The following is a 20,626-nucleotide window of genomic DNA, read 5'->3' on the forward strand; positions in this document are numbered from 1 at the left end:
TTTTTTTTGTAAGTCCTGCTAGTTCTAATATAAGATTTAAAGAGGCAATGACCGGGAAAACATCTTACTTTCAAGCTGAATGATGAAAAACGGGGGGGAAAAATCCATTCTCCAATGAGCTATACTCAGTTTTCTGAGTTGAAAGCAAATGCCAAGTGACTTTTAAAAACAAGTGTTGGACAATGATGATTAATTGATGGAAGAAATTCTGAGGTCAGACTTTACATACAGCAGAATCAAAAATACAGGCAAAAAAAGATGTACTAGTGTAACATTCTTCAACCCCTTAGTTTCATGCTGAAAACCACCAATGTTTTCAACATCAGGCTACTGATGACTGGCAATTTCAAGCATCTACATAGGAAGGAGGAGAAACCATAGGGTAAAGAGTGAGAGCATTGGATTTTATTTAACTCTAGGTACCATGGTTTGACATTAGTAGGGAAGACTAATGAATGAGCAGCCATACAGATTTTTTGGTCACTGTGCTTTCCAAGCACCAAGAAATGGAGCTATTTTCACTAGTCAATGCCATCTTTAATAAGCTAGTTAGCTCCTGCTGCAGTCTTACTTGTTTCTTATTTACCAGTACATTATTATGTAGTTTACCCAGGGTGAGGAGCAAGTCATTATGTAGTACCGAGTTTACATCATCATAGGACTACAACATGCACGTTCTACTCAATGTAGCTCAAGCAACAGGAATACAAGAAAACAGTTATTAGTGGAGACTCGTTTTGACAAATTCATGTTCACGCTAACAATGGGTTTAGAAATCTTATTGGGCAGGTACCTACAGCAGTTCTTCAATTGGTATTGGAACATTACACGCATGCACAAGTGATATGGAAGAGGATGAAGCAGAAGAGGCAGCTGGATGGAGGACGAAAGGGAATCAGAAATGTATTAGGGAGGGGCCGTTCTCAGCTTTCCACAGCCAGTCTCTGCTCTGTGAGAGAGGCCTGCTGAGCAACGCTTTTGTTCTCATGACTGCGAAGTTTGGATACAACATCCAGAAAGGCCAGATCTTGTACTTCCTTGTGCAGAGGTTCTGGAAGACAGAAACCGGGTAACAGATATGCTTCTACTAGGCTGTTCTAATCTTACTATATACTCTATTCAAAATGCTTATTTAGATGATGCTGAGTTATAAAACTAGGACCAATTCTGGAAGAAGATGCAGCAATAGCCTAGAAATGTCATCTTTAGAGATATCTTAGGATAAAAAAAAAATCAGAGACCCATTACTTGCCACAGTTATATAAAACTAAATCAAATGTCAATCAAGTTCTATAAGGTTGATTAAGGTAGTGAGTTATAATTAAACACAGCACAGTGTATGATCTCAGGGTTCAGCAATGTACCCCTTGACCCTATCATCAGTTTCATCAGTTCAGATATGAAGTTCAATACTTATAGGAAAATCTTAGATCTGTTTCAGATTAATTTTGTGGCAAATAAAATGGTTATACTCCACATCCTTTCAACAAATTGTGACAGAAGGCTCCTTTTTTAGATTTCCTATCTTCCTCGTTTTGGTTTTCTTGCTCTATTTAACCTTAATTACAGTAAAATACAGGGCTGCTTTTAAGACTCTGAGAAGTGATATATGGGAAGACTTAAGTCTAATAACTTTAATGTAATCAGCGTCCTTTAAACTGATGTGTTTATTTTGATAAGACTGAGGAATAAAACCAGAAATACTGTTTTTAGCACAAATAGAAAAATTCATCCTAAAATTCCATCCTTAAGATGGAATCTCAAGGCATTCTTGGATATCCAAAACAATCTTGAAAAAGAACAAAGCTGGAGGTCTCACTTCCTAATTTCAAAACTTACTACAAAGCTACAGTAATCAATCAAAACAGTGTGGTGCTGGTATAAAGACAGACTGACAGAATAGAAAGCACAGAAATATATAATCAAATAATTTCAACAAGGATGTCAAGACCATTCAATGAGAAACGGACAGTCTTTTCAACAAATGGTGCTGGTAATATCCACAAGAAAAAAAATGAGGTTGGACCCTTATCTTACAACAAACAAAAATTAACTCAAAATAGACCAAAGACCTAAACATAAGAACTAAAAGATTCTTTAAAAAAAACAAAAAAACTTAGGGGAAAACTTTATGAGATTAGGTTCAGTAGTGATTTCTTGGATATGTAACAAAAGGAGAAACAGATAAACTGGACTTCATCAAAACTAAAACTTCTGTGTATCCAGACACAATCAACAGAGTGAAACGGCAACTCTTGGAACAGAAGCAAGTATGTGCAAATCACATATATATCCAATAAGGATTTAACATACAGAACATATAAAGAACTTTTCCACCTCAGAGAACAACCTGATTGAAAAAACAAAGGACTTACATTTCTCCAAAGAAGACAAGACATACAAATGGCCAATGAGCACACAGGAAGATCCCCAACATCATTAATCATTAGGGAAATGCAAATCAAAACACAGTATGATACTACCTGACACCCAGTGGGATAGCTATTATCAAAACAGAAAATAATACTAGTGAGGATGTAGAGACTAGAACCCATGTGCACTTCTGGTGGGAATGTAAACTGGTGCAGCCACTGTGGAAAACAGTACAGTGGTTCCTCAAAAAATTAAACAGAACTACTGTATGATCCAGCAAATCCACTTCTGTTTACATATGCAAAATAACTGAAAGCAGGGACTTGAACAGGTATTTGTGTACCCATGTTCATAGTGGCATTATCCACTATAGCCAAAAGGTGATAATAGCCCAAATGTCCATTGATGGGTGAATGGATAAACAAAATATTTTTTCATTCAGCCTTAAAAGAAATGGAATGCTGACACATGCTGCAACATGGATGAAGACAGTATGCTAAGTGAAGTAAGCCACACACAAAAGGACAAATACTGTATGAGTCCACTTAAATGGGGTGCCAAGAGTAGTCAAACTCAGAGAGACAGAAAATAAAATGGTAGATGCCAAAAGCTGGGGATACGGGTGATTAGGGAGTTATTGTTTAAAGAGTACGGAATTTCAGTTTGGAAATAAGAAAAAGGTCTGGAAATGGATGGTGAGGAGAGTTGCACAATGATAGTAAGAGACTTAACCATTTTTAAGTATATAGGTCAGTGCATTAAGATCACAAATTATATGTATATTTTACATTAAAAATGCTTGAACAATTACGAATATGCTTGAAACAAGTAAGAAAAACTGAGTTTCAGCAAGGAAAGAGAAAATGTAAAGAAGAGAGTAGACTGAAAACTATTTTACCTGAAATAGAAAACTTGAGAGGCTCAACAACAGAATGGAGTAGAAACAATCAATGAACTTAGACAGAGCAACAGAAATTAATCTGAACAGAGATAATAAACTGGAAAAAAAATGAAAAGCCTCAGTCACCTGTGCTACATAACTAAAGATCTCACATTTCTGTCATTAGTCTCAAAGGAGAAGAGAAATAGGGTGGGACTGAAAAAGTACCTGGAGAAATATGGTTAAAAACTTTCCAAATTTAGCAAAAGACATGAGCCTACATATTCAAGAAGCTGAGCAAAACTTGAACAGGATAATCCCAAAGAGATGCATGCCAAGACACATCATAGTCAAACTTCTGAAAACTAAAGACAGAAAAAAATCTTGAATCAGAAATGACACCTTGCCTACAGGGGAACGACAAATAAGGAGACAGTGGATTTCTCTCAAGAAGCCATGGAGGCCAGAAGAAAGTGGTACAGCATTTTTCAAGTTTTGAGGAAAAGAACTGTCAACCTAGAGTTCTAACACAGAATATTTTTCAGAAATGAAGAACAAATCTACATATCCTGAAAGAGAATGAATAAGTGAAGGAATAATAAAGGAAATGAGAATTTGTCATAAGCAGATCTCACCTAAAACAATGGCTAAAGGAAGTTCTCTAAACAGAAAGGGAATGTTTTAAAAAAAGAAACTTCTAACATCAGAAAGAAAGAACAGATATAGCAAAGATGTAGATAAATACAGTAGTTTCTCCTTCTCTCAAGAGTTCTCTGGATTATGTTTGATGGTTGAAAACAAAAATGGTAACATTATCTAATGTGGTTCTAAATGTATACAAAGGAAATATTACTAATTTGAAACCCTTTGCACCCCTATGTTCACTGCAGCAATATTCACAAAAGCCAAGATATGGAAGCAACCTAAGTGTCCATGAATGGATAAAGACACTGTCATATATTTATAAAAATGGAGTATCATTCAGCCATAAAAGAATGAAATCTTGCCACTTGCGACAATATGGCTGGACATCGAAGGCAAAGTGAAGTAAGTGAGACAGAACAAGACAAATACCATATGATCTCTTGTATATGTGGAATCTAAAAATCAAAAACCAAGCTCATAGACACAGAAAATAGACTGGTGGTTGCAAGAGGCAGGGGGTGGGAGTAGAAGAAATGTGTAAGCTAGTTTTTCATTTAAATAAATTGAATAAAGATTTTATACAATGATCATTTTGAAAAACCTCAAAATAGTAAATTATTTTTGCTTACTGATTAAACACCACACAAACCTTTTGTTTCCCATTACTCCAATTTGAGTTTCATATCACAGTATTTCTATTTTCCTCTAACTGCATTATTTTAAAAAATGGCTCTGGAAAAATCCACAGAATACCCCAAGAAAAATCTTCCCTAACTAAAGATTTAACACAAGAGTATCTTGCCCATTTAATTGGTCAATCTGAGAATAGAAAAACTCTTTGTGAAGGAGAATTTTATCATGCAATGTGTTGCCCAAGCAGGATTTGTGGGAAATATCCTCAAAGAATACAAGCAAAGCAGAGATTACTGGGGCGCTGGTCAGCACAGCAGCATAGAGCACAAACACTACCTAGGGCAGTGTAGACAGAGCCGCAACATCTAAAAAGATGACAGGTGCCTCAAGCCAAGGGCTTCCAGGATTATAATTCCTTTGTCAAAGTGGACCCTGCTGCAAAGACAGATGCATCAAACCACCATGACCTGATGCCACTACACAGTCCATTCATTTAACTCCTTGTTCTGGTCAAAGCTCATCAAGCAACCCTCGATGCCTGTCTGCCCTGCGGGAGTCAGTGCACGAGACATGTGCATGGGGGGTGTTCTGAGATCAGGGGCAGTCATACTTGTCATTATAAATGAGTAAACTACCATTCTGGTTTTGTACTTGGATACGGTGAGCCCACCCCAGGAGACAGGTCCACCTTTAGTGTGTGCACAAAATGAGGCACGTGAACCTGCTCAGTTGACAGCTGAACCTCAGGCCTTGGTGAAAGCACCAAGCCACTTAGGATCCCAACCCCTCCCACCAAGACTTAGTTCCAGAAGTGCTTTCCCGAAACTGCCCTCCGTAGTTGTCACCATCACCTTGAAAATACCTGTCCCTAACAAATGGGACCATTCATGTTCATCACTCCTCACCCAGCACCACTGCACTGTCCCTGCTTATTTCCTTCACAGCCTTGACTTCCTCATCTAACAAATGGTAATAATAATAATGATAACCAACTTTGTGGATGAAATCACACAACTGTTAAGCAAAAAAAAGGTGAGGGAGACAGAGTGGAGTCAAAAACATGACCCAACAATGCGTTGCCTACACTTTAAATTGAATGACGCGGCAGACTGAAACTGAAAGGGAAGAAAAAGATACGTGAATTTTACTCAAAAGAAAGTAGGAGTAGCTAAATTAATATCAGACAATGTAGACTTCAGAGCAAAGTACCAGAGACAGGGAGGAACATTACATAATGATAGAAAGGTCAATCCACTAGGAGGGCACAGTGACCCTAAAGTTTGTATGTACCTATCAACAGAGCTGCAAAACATGAAGCAAAAATCTGACAGAACTGAAGGGAGATACAGACAAATCAACAATTGTAGTTGGAGACTTCAACACCCCTCTCTCAAAAACTGACAGAACCAGTAGAAAATCAGCAAGAATACAGAAAACACTAGTATCAAGCAAAAGGATCTAATTGACATTTATAGAACTCACCACTTGATAACAGCAGGATATATGTTCAAGTGTCCACGGAACATATACCAAGATATGCCAATGATTTCTTGAACAAATTCCTTAGTTAATATCATGGTATACAAAATCAGAACTTGTTCTTTATATAAAATAATATTTTAGGGTTAATGAAACTTAAAGGTAAACTTTTTTAACATTGATTTTTGTTTGCTATATAATACTTTCTATTATTAAGAATCTTTTTGGGGGGGTGGTAATAGTTCAGTGGAAGAGTACCTGCCTAGCATACAGGAGGCCTGGGCTCAATCCCCAGGACCGCCACTAAAAATAAACAAACCAAACAAACCTAATTACCGCCTCCCCCCCACCAAAATCCGTGGCGAATATTTGCAAGATAAAAGGAATCCTGTATCTTCCATAAACTAATTTCTAATGCCTTTTAAACCCAAAGCAACCATTATTATTATTTTATATTTAATGTCAACCATACGTTGATGAATATCAAATGACAGAAGAAATACTTACCAGACCCCATGAGAGCACAGATCAGGACCATGGAATTATATTTGATTTCAGGAGCACTCCTCTCATCTGCTAGCAGTCTGTGTAAAATCTGTACAAGTTTAGCACTTTCTAAATCTTTCTCAGCAATGCCTGGAACATGGAACAATTAAAGTATCAGTTACATTCACTGTGTATGAACCTGACACAATCTGGCTAAATACTGCTTCCCTTTCTAGAAGCTGACCATGTGAAACCTTCCAAAAGGGACTGATAATAATAATGACGTAGATAAAGAGTATTAAATTCAGGCCTTGTTAAAAGGGTAGATAGATCTAAATTTCAATAGACATTTCAGGAAATTGGGCTTAAAATTCAATATTAAAATATTCCTTTAAATATGAGGCAATTAAAAACCTCTATTACAAAAACTGTTAAACATACAAAAGAAGAGAAGATGATATGATACACTTTGTCACCATCTTCAAAAATTATCATGGCCAATCTTGTTTCCTCTGTCTCTAGTCTTATCCATCTATTCTCACCCATCCCAAATTATTTTGGAGCAAATCCTGCAAATCACATAATTTCCTCCATGTGTATTAGTATGTATCTTTGAGATAAGGACTCTGCAATTCCCATCAAAATCCCAATAGGATTTTCTATAGAAAACAGGCATGTACTACAATTTATATGGAAAGCCACTGGCCCTAGAAAAGGTAAAAAAAAAAAAAAAATGATCTTGATAAAGAAGAATAAAGTGGGAGGAATTCCTCTACAAGGCATGAAGGCTCACTGGACAGCTACGGTTAACAAGACGGTGCCGAACAGGTGGAGAGACAGGTAGGCTCATAGGTCAAAGGAACTGAAAGAAGACCCGACAAAAAGACCCACACAAATGTGCTCTACTGACTTTTGACAGAGGTACAACATCAAATCAGTGGAGGAAAGACAGCCTTTTCAACGAATGGTGCTGGAGCAATTATATAACCATAGAAAAAAACAAAAAAACGATGCCTGACCTAAACCTCACATCTTATATAGATATTAACTCAAAAAGGATCACAGACTTAAATGTAAAATATAAGACTATAAGCCTTTTAGAATTCTCAAAACTCAATAGTTCAAAAAATGGAAAATGGGCAAAAGACATAAATAGGCATTTCACCAAGGAATATATACAGATGGCAAATAAGTATATGAAAAAATGTTCAACATCATTAGCCATTAGAAAAATGGAAATTAAAACGAGGTATCACTACATAGCTATGAGAATGGCTAAAATTTTAAAAAATAGTGACAATACTAAATATTGGTGAAGATACAAAGAAAACGAGATCACTTATACAGCACTGGTGGGAATGAAAAATGCTACAGCCGTTCTGTAAAACAGTTTGTCAGTTTCTTAAAAGATCAAACATGCAGTTACCATACCATCGAGAAGTTATCTTATAACTCCTAGGCATTCTTTAGAGAAATGAAATTTTATGTTTACACAAAATCCTATACATGAATATTCACTGCAGCTTTATTTTTAAGTCCCAAAGTGGAATCAGCCCAGATGTCCTTCAATAAGTGGAAGGTTAAACAAACTGTGGTACATACATATCATAAAATACTATTCAGAAAGGAGAAAGAGTGAACTGTTGATACATAAAACAAATCAGTAACTCTTTAGGAAATTATTCTGAGGAAGAGAAGCCAATTCAAAAAGGTCAAATACTGTATGATTCCATTTATATAATATTTTTGAAATGAAAACATTTTAGAAATGAAGGGCAGATTGGTAGTTTCCAGGGATTTGAAACAAGGAAGGGGGAGGTGGGTGAGTGTGGTTGTAAGTGGAGGATCCTTGTGGTATTAGAACTATTCAGATACACCTCCACGGGTTATAAAACTATGAACTTTTAAACACAAATGAGTACAAGTATAACTCGGCAAGTCTGTCTGAATAAGATAGGTAAATTATATTAGTGGTTGAGATGTTACACATATGTTTTGTAAAATATTACCATTGGGAAAAGCTGGGCAGAGTGTATAAAGGATCTTTCTATATTATTTTTTATAACTCTATGTGAATCTATAATTAATAAAAATATATAAGGACTCAAAATACTGCTCTAATATTTTCATCATACACAAAATTTATAATTCCTTAATAATATCCAATAGCTTGTAAGGATGCAAGTTGGAGAAGTATGATTTTCAAAGTGCACTATACATTAAAAAGGTAGTATGGCCTTATTTTTAAATCTTAGGCTCAAGGAGCCTAGGAAACATGAGATAACAACAACAAATGTGATTATGTATTGTCAGTTCCACGGTAAGGTGACCAGACCCAGGCAAATACTCAGCTATCAGGAAGCCTGTTTAGGAGACACTAGTTACGAAGGGCATAAAACCAGATTTCCCCTAGGATGGGAGGCCAAGGATGTTCTGAAATTGCTCTATCACTTTAAGCCATTTAAAAAAATCAAGCCCTGAACCCAATTTGGTATTCAATGTTCTCACCAACTCTCACCTCTTCATCACAGCTCCCCCCACTTAAAGGTGTCTGGACTTCAGGACCGACATCCATAATGTCCCCAAACCATGGGAGAAATCACCGAGTATGCCAGGACTCGGACTGACCTCTGCAGCATCTCTAACCTAAATCAGTGACCAAAGTCACATACATTTTCTTAAAGTCTTTTATCTTTAAAATTCAAGAAAATTTTAAATCCTACTTATTTTTTTTAAATTATAAGTTGTTTAAAAATTTATAACCCTTTAAGAGGACAAAAATTCGTATCTCTCATACGTGAAATCTGAGAGTGACAGAGTAAATCTGACAGTGGAGGAAAATATACCTTGTTTATCTTTTGGCTCCTGGGGATAAGAGTTGGTGGGTCCACTTGCCCCAGTGCGAAGATTATGCACATAAATTGCCAATGGGAATTGAGGTGATCAGTTAGCAGTACTTACCCAAATGGCTCTGAAATGAATAGGACATGCCTAAGTCTATAGTCCTCTTCTGTGTAAGGCAGCCTGAGGCCTTTCCACAGGCTTTGTGACTCTGATTGTCCCCAGCTGACTGTATCAGAGGTTGGTTCCTGAGACAAAGTTGCTACCCATAAGCTAAGATGCCTATAAGCTCGCTTATTCTGAAGAATTCTGACCAACAGAGATGCTACTGATAGAGAGAAAAAGACTGAATCATTCAGACTTTGCTTTAGGGGAATTCTGAATGTAAAGTATACAGAAGAGTGACATAGACGGTGAGAATTTAGAATGAAGGCAATGCTGTCAACAGAAACCACGGTGAGAGGGAGGAGGTATATGAGCAAAAGAAAGAATGAGTAGTAGATACGGCAGCGAAGGTCTGGGTGTCTGGAAGGGCAGCAAACTCTAAAGTTGATTTTGTATTCTATATATTTCTTTATTTCCCCATGAGGCCTTCTGAAAATGTTTTCTGTATTTCCTAAGTGCCTATAATTTGAGATAACATTTAAAAGAGTCAAACTAACCTTAAAAAAAAAAAGAGTCAAACTAACCTTAAAGTACTGCCCTAAAAATATTACCTAAAGAACCACCAAAAGGGACAGCTGTGGTGATACTCTGTAGAATATGATTTTCCATATACTCAGATATGGGTACAGACACACTGGCAAAATGCGTACAGTCAAGGTTCTGTCTGACCTCTGTTCCACTCCTGTGCTTCCTTTCATCCAAAATAAAAATAGGAAAAAACAAGTCTGTCACTGGGGTACTTACCCAATTCTAAAGCTGCTATTAGTGCCAAAGCAACAAGGGCCTCGTTCTGCATTATTACATGTTCACTAGTTGCCATGGTAACTAGATGCTTGACGCCACCACTTTGTACAATGGTTTTAATTACATCCTACAATAAATAAATATCACAGAATAATAAACTTTAATTTTAAAACATAAAGAAACTGCATTACAATCAGTCAATTCACTGTTGAGTGGTTTTCTGACAGTGTCCCATATGAATCATTACATTTAGCCATAATTTTTTTCTTCACACAAGAAAAGGAAAAAGCTTTTAGCTTTAAATAAATCCATCAAAAGGTGACAACTTAAATTACCTAGGTGAAAAAGACCACTGCAGTTCATATCAAGGAACAGAGTCCCAGACGCTTCCAAAGTCAAAGAAATAAAGTGACATTGCTCCAAATGTTGACTTACCACAAGATCAACAAGAGAATAAGTCTTGAAATAATTTAAAAAGTTCTTTCCTTTTTCACATTTTTAATGTAACACCATGTAGGTGTTCTCCAGATGCACTAGGTGAAGCTATTTATTTATTTATTTATTTGCTTGCTTACTTACTTACGTAGCTTTTAAAAACCATCGTTGGATCTGACAAAACTAGATTACATACAAAGGGACTTGAGCAGAACTTAAAATTCTGTCTCCCTCATTTTTCATGGTGCCTATGGTTCTGCCCTCTGCAACTGTAAAGGGAGCACTGGGCTCCAGACTAAAAATATCATAGCACCAACACTGACTTTGAGCAAATTACTGAAGCTCTCTGCCTCTCAGAGACTTCACCTATAATAATGAGATAATGTAAGTGTATATCTCATAGGGTTTTGTTAAAATTACAATGTTACTACATGAAAAGCACAAAGGCTAGATTTTTTTAAATGATCACTTTTTTTCTAGTACTCAGTTTTGTCTTCATCTCACTTCATCTAGTACTCATTGTTGCCTTAAAACTCTTGGGTTAAATATGATTTAGTAGAAACTCTCAATTATAGAATATTTTAAAAGTAACTTTATTACTTTTCACTATTTTTAGTAATCTGAAGTAACCACTGGAATATTTTAAGTAGCCTGTCCCAGTTAGCTTCAATGGTACAAAACTAACTGTAATTAGAAATATTTTTCAAATTAATTTGTTAAAATATTTGAAAAAGGAGTTCTTTTCTGCTTCTACCTTATGTAAATTTTAAGAAAACTATTTATAGACAGTATCTTTGTTTTGAGCCCAGACTTGTTTAGTGGTCAAACATTCTAAATCAATAGAGTCCAAGTACTGAGTTTTTTGGTGGCTGTGTTATAGCATCTAATGTCTTTTCCCACCCATTTCTTCTAGAAAGTGAGAAACCATGTTTCAAAGCCTTTCTTAGTGAAAAGGAAGGGCCTCCCAATACAAGCAACCCTCCGTATCTGTGGGTTCTGTATCTGCAGGTTCTGAATCCATGGATTCAGCCAACCACGTACCAAAAACGGGGAAAAGATAACTTCCATAAAATTCCAAAAAGCAAAACCTGAATTTGTTGTGTGCTGGCAACTATTTAGTATTTACATTGTATTTACAAATACTTACATCGTATTTACAACTATTTACATCGTATTTACATTGTATTAGGTAATTTAGAGATGACAAAGTATATGGGAGGATGTGCACAGGACAGATGCAAATACTACATACACCATTTTATATAAAGGACTTGAGCATCCACAGATTTTGGTACCTGAAGGTGTGTCTAGGAACCAATTCCTCGCAGATACCAAGGGACAGCTATATACTGCGTACTCAGAGGCAGCTTATTTGAAACTGATACATAATTCTTAAAATTAGTAAAGAATTTTATAAAAATCACAAAGATTTTTGAGTCAAGAAGACCACAAAAGATTCACAAGATACATAGGCAGTCACCTAGGAAGATTCCTGGACTATCATTTCATCCTCCCATTTGTGATTCACCCTAAAAAGTCCACTGCAGTAGAAAGAAGGGAAAGGAATAAATGAAGAAAATCTGTACATCAGAAGTGAATACCACTACTACCCTTCAATCCAAGCATAGCTTTTTCCCACCTCACTTTTCTGAAAGAGATACCTGAGTATTTCCCTTTAAAATGCCTGCCCTCGCTCCTCCTACTTCAGTAAATGCTTACTGAGTAGCTTCTGGCGTCACTCTGCCTGATAGAATGGAGGATAAAAGATAAATGCAGCCTTGTACTTGTCACATATGACAAAAGAGGATTATTACTATCGGTAGCTACCCTTTATGGAGCAACACCTACACCCAGGACACTGTACTGGGTAGCTTACAGACAACAGCTCATTTTTACCCTCACAGAAAATCCCATTAGCTAGATAGTATCTCCAGTTTATAGATGAGGAAACTGAATTTCAGATTGTTATATAATTTGCCTCAAGTCAGACACTGATTAAATAGTAAAAAGCCAAGATTCAAATCCAGACAGTCTGACCACCAGGTCCTCATTTTTAAGCATTTGTGGTCTATGCAAAAGTATATGTACTGAATTCATTATAGTGCCAAGCAGAGGCAGTCATTTAATGTGATTTCAAGAGGCTCTATGAATGTATTTTAAAGTTATGCTTTTAACTTCAAGACAAAAAATAGCACCACTCCATAGAGCAAGAAGATTCATCTGGAGAATTACAAATAACTTTAACCAATACACTTCCAAAATTAATCCAGAGATTATTTTTACCTCTCTGAAACCATTTCATTTATAATAAGTAAATATATTTTATTTCATAATCCTATTTTTCAAGAAGTTTTTCTATAGAAGGCTAAATTTCAGTAAATATATAACCAAGGCAAATTATCTATGTTAACAGTCTCACATATTTATCATTTATGGTCAGTTTGCTCTTAATTGTTGAGATAAATTCAGCTAAAGACTTTGTTGAAAACATCAATTACTATGGAATGTTTTGAGATAGGCTTGAATTTGAGGTAATTTATAAGATTATAGGCTCATGTAGCCCCCGAATCACCTATCAAAACCTTTCTTTCTCAACAATCTATCATCAAAGCTCTCAGTCCAGGGTTTAAATAAATGTTTGTTGGATGAATAAGCAAATGACTAAATACATTTGTTTAAGTAAGTTTTTAGCTTGATAACTGATGAAGAATGTTTTACTCTTAAAGGTTAAGGAAAAGTACCCTGCTTTGACAGGAGGGAATTTTTATATTCCTGGTGTAGAGGCAAACTATGTTTCTCAAGCTAGCTGCTTAGGAGCCCTAGCTGAGGGCATGCTTTCAAGGCAAGATGTGAGTTTACCTATTGGCATAAGCACAGGAATACACTCTGTATGGCCAAGATGCCTAAGCCAGGGTGAAACTGTGAATCAGTGCAAACTTCTGGAGTGCTGTACTCTAAGACAGATATCAGGGTGGCTTTAAAAGTAGAATCTTCAAAGTTTAAGAACAACACAAGGAGAGAGCCATGATTCACAACAGTTGGTTAAGGATCTACAGGAATGCAACAGATTTTACCTAATGTTTAATTACTTTTTAAAAGCTTATTCCATAGCATTTTCCAAAGTATGTCCAGTGGAATGTTAATAGGTGTCTCTTGCAAAAAAAGACCCACAGTGAAACAGTTTGTGAATCAGTGAACAAATTAAAAGAATTCCAAAGGCAAGTTAAGGGAATGTGCTATTTCCATAACTAACCTGACCATAAAATCCTTTTTCTTTGTCAAACATTTCTTTGAGTTATTATTTGATGAAACATATTTTGAGAACTGCTGCTTGAAAGGAATCGCTCATTCCTTTCATGTTTGTTAAATTTAAAAATAATTTAATAAATCTAATCCAGAGGTCACACAAAGAACATACGTTGTATTCTTTTCATTGAAGCCTGTGAATCAAAGTTCCAATTGCCTCTTAGCAGCAGTATAATCTCAATTGTAGTAAAGATATGTAAAGGAAAAAAGCAGTCTATTTGGTACTGAATTGTAAAAAAGTTATAATGCAACTATAAATTTGAAACCCTGTATTATTTCCAATTATTTTTTTATTACACATACTCATACCAACACCCACATCCCTACAAAGGTACCATCTAGTATTTCTCATTTTTTTTCAAAAATCTTACATGGTTGATAGATGCTTAATGGGTACTTAAAAGTTCTTGACAGGGAGAAAATAAGAGATTAGATGAGGCAAAGGGAAACCTGTGATAAATGAAACTCACAAAAAAGTCTCAAAACCCTCAGATCTCAATTTAATGTTATAGCATTTGAATAGTTTTGGTTCTAAGACATGGTTGTTTAAGATGCTGGGATGCATCTACCTACGGACACATTTTTGTGTCCACTAATGGTTTGGTTATATAATTGTTAGTTGCTACTGAACTGATTTTATGAATTAATCAACTCTTCATTGGACTCACTGGCCTAACTACCACATGTAACAGAAATTTATCTTAGGGTTCCAAATCAGATGCCAAAACACGACTCCTGTTGTAATACAGTTAATAGAATATACTGCTGTCAGTAAAAATGTACAAACCTTTAGGCAACTCTGAGTGAAATAAGGAATAGGAAAGCCCTAATGAACAGCTGCTTTGCTCCACGGAAAGATGCCAAGAGATAACTTCTGATGGGGAGGAACATTCCTGTGGCCAGTCAGCTGGGATAGCTATTATGGTGAAGTCAATTATTTGTATGAAGGAGATTTACACAAGTCAAGGAATACCCTTATTTTTAAGCTTTTTCTCTTGCCATCTTCTTTTAATTTGTTCCATAAATAAATGAAAATAGCTCGTGGATTTTTAGTTCTAAACTGTCGTTTGTCTCACATACAATCAGTTGTAAACAAGTGAAGTGGTCAAAAGGCTCACTTTAAAAATGAGATTATAAAAAATAAAAGGTATCTAACTTGGATACTAATTCAGCTGCTGAACTGTTGGCCTGAGTTCCCACCACTGTGATCTTAAAATAGTTCATTTTTTCATTCATTTCTTCCTTTCCTCAACAAAAATTTACAGGTGATTTACCACGTACCAGACACATACCAGGCTGGACCCTGACAAGAGAATGGATTTCATCCAACTTTATGAGTTTGGGGCATCATCTACCATCCAGGTATCATTTAATTTCTAAGTATCTGTGGCTTGCTGGGTCAGAGCGTGGCACACGGAAGATGCTTGACACAGATGCTGGTAATGGTGGAGAACGACAGTACCCTCCACTGACTGAGTGCTCACTGTGTCCAGCGGCAGCTGAGCACTCTGTCTATGTGATCTCACCGAATCATCCTCACAGCACTTTCATGTAGGTGTCATCCCAATTTTCATAGGTGAAGATACTGAGAAATGAATACACTTGACCAAGTAAATAGCAGAGATATAATCTGAACTCATCTCTGCTTTGATTCCAAAGTGTTCCTCTTGTCTATTACGGAGTAGAACTAAATTTTAAAAAGTTCAATCTTCAATTATTTTTTTCAGAATTGTGGATTAATGTATTTACACATGAATACATAAAAAAGGTAAGCTTATGATACAGGTCTATGTTACTGGGTTTCCGAAAAGGCCACTGCAATGTTTGATGGTGAACGGTTTCCTCTGGGACTTACTTTTGATTTACTGTGTCGTATGAGGGCAGAGAGCAGTCTGTTTGATTCCCCCATCACACCAGCGTGATCTTTGGCTTCACACCATTCCACCAAACGCTCCACTAATTTAAAATTCTTTCCCAGTTGTTCAGCAGCTTCTGCTATAGAAAAGAAGGCAAACCACAAAGGAATGAATCACTGCTAGGCAATCAACTGAAATAACTGGTAAAGATGTAAAGGAAAATTACATGTCTAAAAAACATAACAATTTTATTAAAGCAAGAACTGCAAATATTCTGTTTCTGATGAACTATTGGGCTTTTTCTATCAAGTTGTGGACTTTCATACAAAATACGAAAACAAACAACTTTGTACTTGTTTGGTTCTGCCTGACAGTCCATTAGTACTCTGGCAAACTATAATGAAGAGTTTTTATAAGGACTCTAAGGAATCAGTAAAGAGAAAGGTTTAGAATTCAGAAAGAAGTAAATAAATATAACTAATTTCCAAGGAGTGATTTTCATTACTGTTGCTGTAAACAGAAAAATGATCTCCCTGTTTGCAAAACAAATTTTACACAATTTTGACTATCACTGTATTGAAACTTGGTAATTTTGAAGACAGGCTGAAAATGGGTATGGAAAAAATGCTAAAACATAAAAGCCCTTCAAGAACTGCTAATAAATCAAACTAAAACCAAATTATATATACTGATAAAGAGATATGCAATATAATTTCCATTTAAAGTCAATTATAACAAGTATGGAAATTAATGAACTGGGTTCCAAAACCAATCTCTATTGCCTTTTATTTGCTACTTATCTTCTTTTTTTAACAAACATTCGACAAAGGAGGCAAGAATATACAATGGAATAAAGACAGTCTCTTTAGTAAATGGTGTTGGGAAAACTGGACAGCAGCATATAAATCAATGAAGCTAGAACACTCCTTTATACCATATACAAAAATAAACTCAAAATGGATCAAAGCCTTAAACATAAGACAAGATACAATCAACCTCCTAGGGGAAAATATAGGCAAAACATTATCTGACATACATCTCAAAAATGTTCTCCTAGGACAGTCTACCCAAGCAGTAGAAACTAAAGCAAGAATAAACAAGTGGGACCTAATTAAACTTACAAGCTTCTGCACAGCAAAGGAAACCACAAGTAAAACAAAACGACAACCTATGGAATGGGAGAAAATTTTTGCAAATGATGAAACCGATAAAGGCTTTATCTCCAGAATATATAAGCAGCTCGTATGACATAAGAAAAAAAACAAACAATCCAATCCAAAAATGGGCAGAAGACCTAAACAAGCAAGTCTCCAAGGAAGACATATAAATGATCAGTAGGCACATGAAAAAAATGCTCATTATCACTAATTATCAGAGAAATGCAAATCAAAACTATAATGAGTTATCACCTCACACCAGGCAAAATGGCCATCATTCTAAAGTCCACAAATGACAAATGCTGAAGAGGCTGTGGAGAAAAGGGAACCCTCCTACACTGCTGGTGGGAATGCAGTTTAGTGCAGCCACTGTGGAAAACAGTATGGAGATTCCTCAAAAGACTAGGAATAGACTTACCATATAACCCAGAAATCCCGCTCCTGGGCATATATCTAGAAGGAACCCTACTTCAAAAAGACACCTGCACTCCAATGTTCATAGCAGCACTATTTACAATAGCCAAGACATGGAAACAGCCTAAATGTCCATCAACAGATGACTGGATAAAGAAGATGTGGTATATTTATACTATGGAATATTATTCAGCCATAAAGATAACAACATAACGCCATTTGCAGCAACATGGATGTCCCTGGAGAATGTCATTCTAAGTGAAGTAAGCCAGAAAGAGAAAGAAAAATACCATATGAGATCGCTCATATGTGGACTCTAAAAAGAAGAGGAAAAAAAAAAAAGAAAAGAACATAAATACAAAACAGAAACAGACTCATAGACATAGAATACAAACTTGTGGTTGCCAAGGGAGCAGGGGGTGGGAAGGGACAGACTGGGATTTTAGAATTTGTACATACTGACAGGCATATGGAGGATAGATAAACAAGATTATACTGTATAGCACAGGGACATATATATAAGATCTTGTAGTAGCTCACAGCACAAAAAAAAATGTGACAATGAATATATGTATGTTCATGTATAACTGAAAAATTGTGCTCTCCACTGGAATTTGACACAACATTGTGAAATGACTATAACTCAATAAAAAAAGTTTAAAAAATTGGGGGAGGGGTAATTAGGTTTAATTAATTAATTAAATGGAGGTACTGGGGACTGAACCCAGGACCTCATGCATATTAAGCATGCACTCTACCACTGAGCTATACCTGACCCCCAGCTACTTATCTTTATGATGACATAATTCTGAAAGCTAAAAACAAATCTTTTTTCAACTAGAGGCACATTAAAACTATTATACCAAAAATGCACCTTGGGAAAGCATTTTGTTTACCTTGTGCATCTATTAACATTCTCAGTGTTCCCAGAAGTTTGAACTGAACCGGCGGCATTTCAGATTTAAGGAATTTCAAAACTGCCTCTGTGACTCCAGCTGATAACATCTTTGCTTTATTTACAACTGGAGAGAGAGAGAAAGACCGTGGTTAAAATGGTATTAGCATTCTAATACCATTGATATAATATATAATTATATTGATATAATCATTCAATTCAATACACATTTACTGAATGTCTTATTATCATCAAGGCCTCATGTTGTATTTTTCTATTTAAAACCAATCTTGTTACTTTTCTGTAAATTTTAAGAATGGGATTGGGGTGGGAGGACCAGGGGTAAGTATCCTGTTTGTCTACAGGAGCACTACATACAAAATTACACTTACCGGCTTTTAAATCTAATCATAAAACAAGTAAGGAAATCTGACAATGTTGCCTTCTTATTTACAAAAAGCACAATTCCTCAACTTAAATAAACGTTTTTTTTTACCTCAGTCCTTGCCCCAACTGTGTTAACAGAGACTACAGACATTAATAAATAATACTAATCTGCTACATGAACCAAACTGATTTCCTACAGATTTCATTTTCATATAGTGTATACTATTTCACCTAATCAGAAATTTATCTTTAGAAAGTAGAATAATGAATAGTTTTGACTATATCCTATGTTACTTCCCATGATGATATGATTGAAAAGCCTTGTAATCCAAAAAGACACATTGGGGCTATTTTAAAACAGTGTACGTCTGCTGGTGGGGAAAAAAAAATCTTTAAAAGTCATTCTTTATGGGACTCTGTTAACTGATACCATTATCTTACCTCAACTGAAGATGCTTGAAAAAGCTTAAATATACAATATGATGAAAATCTAGGCATTCACAAAAGGTAATAAAATATTTGAATGATCTGAACAAAGATTATGCCTGTATAGTCTCAGAAAATTTATTTAACAAAAAATCTCCATCTGATTCTTCTTTTCTTGTTCAGGGCAGGTCCACAAACATAAAGTAAATAACTTCCCAGAACAACAGATTTTTTTCTTACATAGCTGCCTCCCATTCTTAACTCTTACCTGGAATGGCTAGGTTCCTGAGGGCACTTAGTGCTGCATGCTGTACAGTTACGTTTCCATCTTCTACATGTCTGTCCAGTAAATCCATAAGTTTTTCTACAATTCCATTGTCTACCATATGGATACAATTTCCATCTGAACAACAACAACAAAAAATACTTTTTTCCCTCTTTACAAATCTCTCTATATATTTTTTAATATGGATGCCTGTCCATTAACTACATTAGGGAAATAAAATGAATTCCATCTCTTTCTCCCGTCAGATTTATAGATTTGTTTTGTTTGTTTACTGAGTAAGAAGTCTGATTATAAGATTCTTAATACAGATAACATTTTTTTAAAAATCTGAAAATTGGCCAAAAACATCTCTAGCTGAGATCCTGATAATATATCAGAAGATAAGTAAGTAGAAACCACATGCTTAACACATCCTGCAACGGTTTCCATTTATAGTGAAGTGTGCCAGCGTTCTGCCAACGTTACAGTGACAGTACTCTACATTTTGCTATCATGGCTGATGTTTAAATTGTTTTTTTAAAGACAGAATTTTTGGAACATTTATAAAACAGAGAGATTATTATAATGAACTACTATTTACCTTACATTTAGCTTCAATAATTATCAATATTTTGCCAGTCTTTATTTCATCATTGAGGGGTTAATGATGGTCCCCAAAAGGAAGGAAGGAATAATGGAATAACATGCTTTAACAACAGTTCATATTCAAATAAAACCAAATAAAAACCAAAACAACCCATATTTCCTAGACACAGTGTTAGGTTTCTAGAATGAATAGCAGAAGTGTCAGACTTAAGAAATATACACGGAGGCCTGGTGACTCTGAAATATTATTTAAGTAAATATGCGGTCCTAAATCGGAGGATACCCACACTTAAATTTTGTAGGCATAAAAGTATAAATTGAGGCACAGTAACTGTACAAAGACTACTCAGATTATTAAATCCAAAATAAAATCATCAAGCAAAAGAGCATATCCTCCCAGATCAGATGTATGTTAGAATGAGACCCAAGTTTACTAATCTCTGAAGACAGAGCACTCAGAAGGCCTGAATTCATGATCACTGTTCATGACCTTTAAACTATCAGAACTTAGTTGAACTGCATTAAGTAAGTAATTTGTGTGGAAAGTTACTGTAAGTACTCCAGATTACTGAAAAATCAAGTTAGCAGCACACACAAATACTATGTACACTTCTGAACTGTTCCAGGTTATGG

At 35.7% G+C, this 20,626-nt stretch overlaps 1 protein-coding gene and 1 non-coding gene across 8 annotated transcripts in view; both read right to left on the bottom strand.

Annotated features, from left to right (window-relative positions):
* Window positions 1-383: 383 nt before the first annotated feature.
* RAP1GDS1 (Rap1 GTPase-GDP dissociation stimulator 1) overlaps window positions 384-20,626 on the bottom strand; it is a 125,337-nt gene continuing 105,094 nt past the window's right edge. For 6 of the 7 annotated variants that reach the window (XM_072940160.1, XM_072940141.1, XM_072940156.1 and 3 more), the window contains 6 exons: window positions 19,391-19,525; window positions 18,311-18,436; window positions 15,843-15,982; window positions 10,247-10,373; window positions 6,518-6,646; window positions 384-1,051 (listed from right to left, as the gene is read on the bottom strand). In XM_072940160.1, coding sequence (XP_072796261.1) covers window positions 924-1,051; window positions 6,518-6,646; window positions 10,247-10,373; window positions 15,843-15,982; window positions 18,311-18,436; window positions 19,391-19,525 — 785 coding nt within the window. In that variant the 3' untranslated portion in view covers window positions 384-923. The remainder of the gene's footprint in view (window positions 1,052-6,517; window positions 6,647-10,246; window positions 10,374-15,842; window positions 15,983-18,310; window positions 18,437-19,390; window positions 19,526-20,626) is intronic. The other variant, XM_072940152.1, reaches the window with a different exon arrangement.
* TRNAI-AAU (transfer RNA isoleucine (anticodon AAU)) lies at window positions 18,118-18,193 on the bottom strand. Its single transcript has one exon. It is a non-coding gene; the product is annotated as a tRNA-Ile (tRNA).

The sequence above is a fragment of the Vicugna pacos genome, chromosome 2, assembly GCF_048564905.1.
Source record: "Vicugna pacos chromosome 2, VicPac4, whole genome shotgun sequence".
NCBI lineage: Eukaryota > Metazoa > Chordata > Mammalia > Artiodactyla > Camelidae > Vicugna > Vicugna pacos.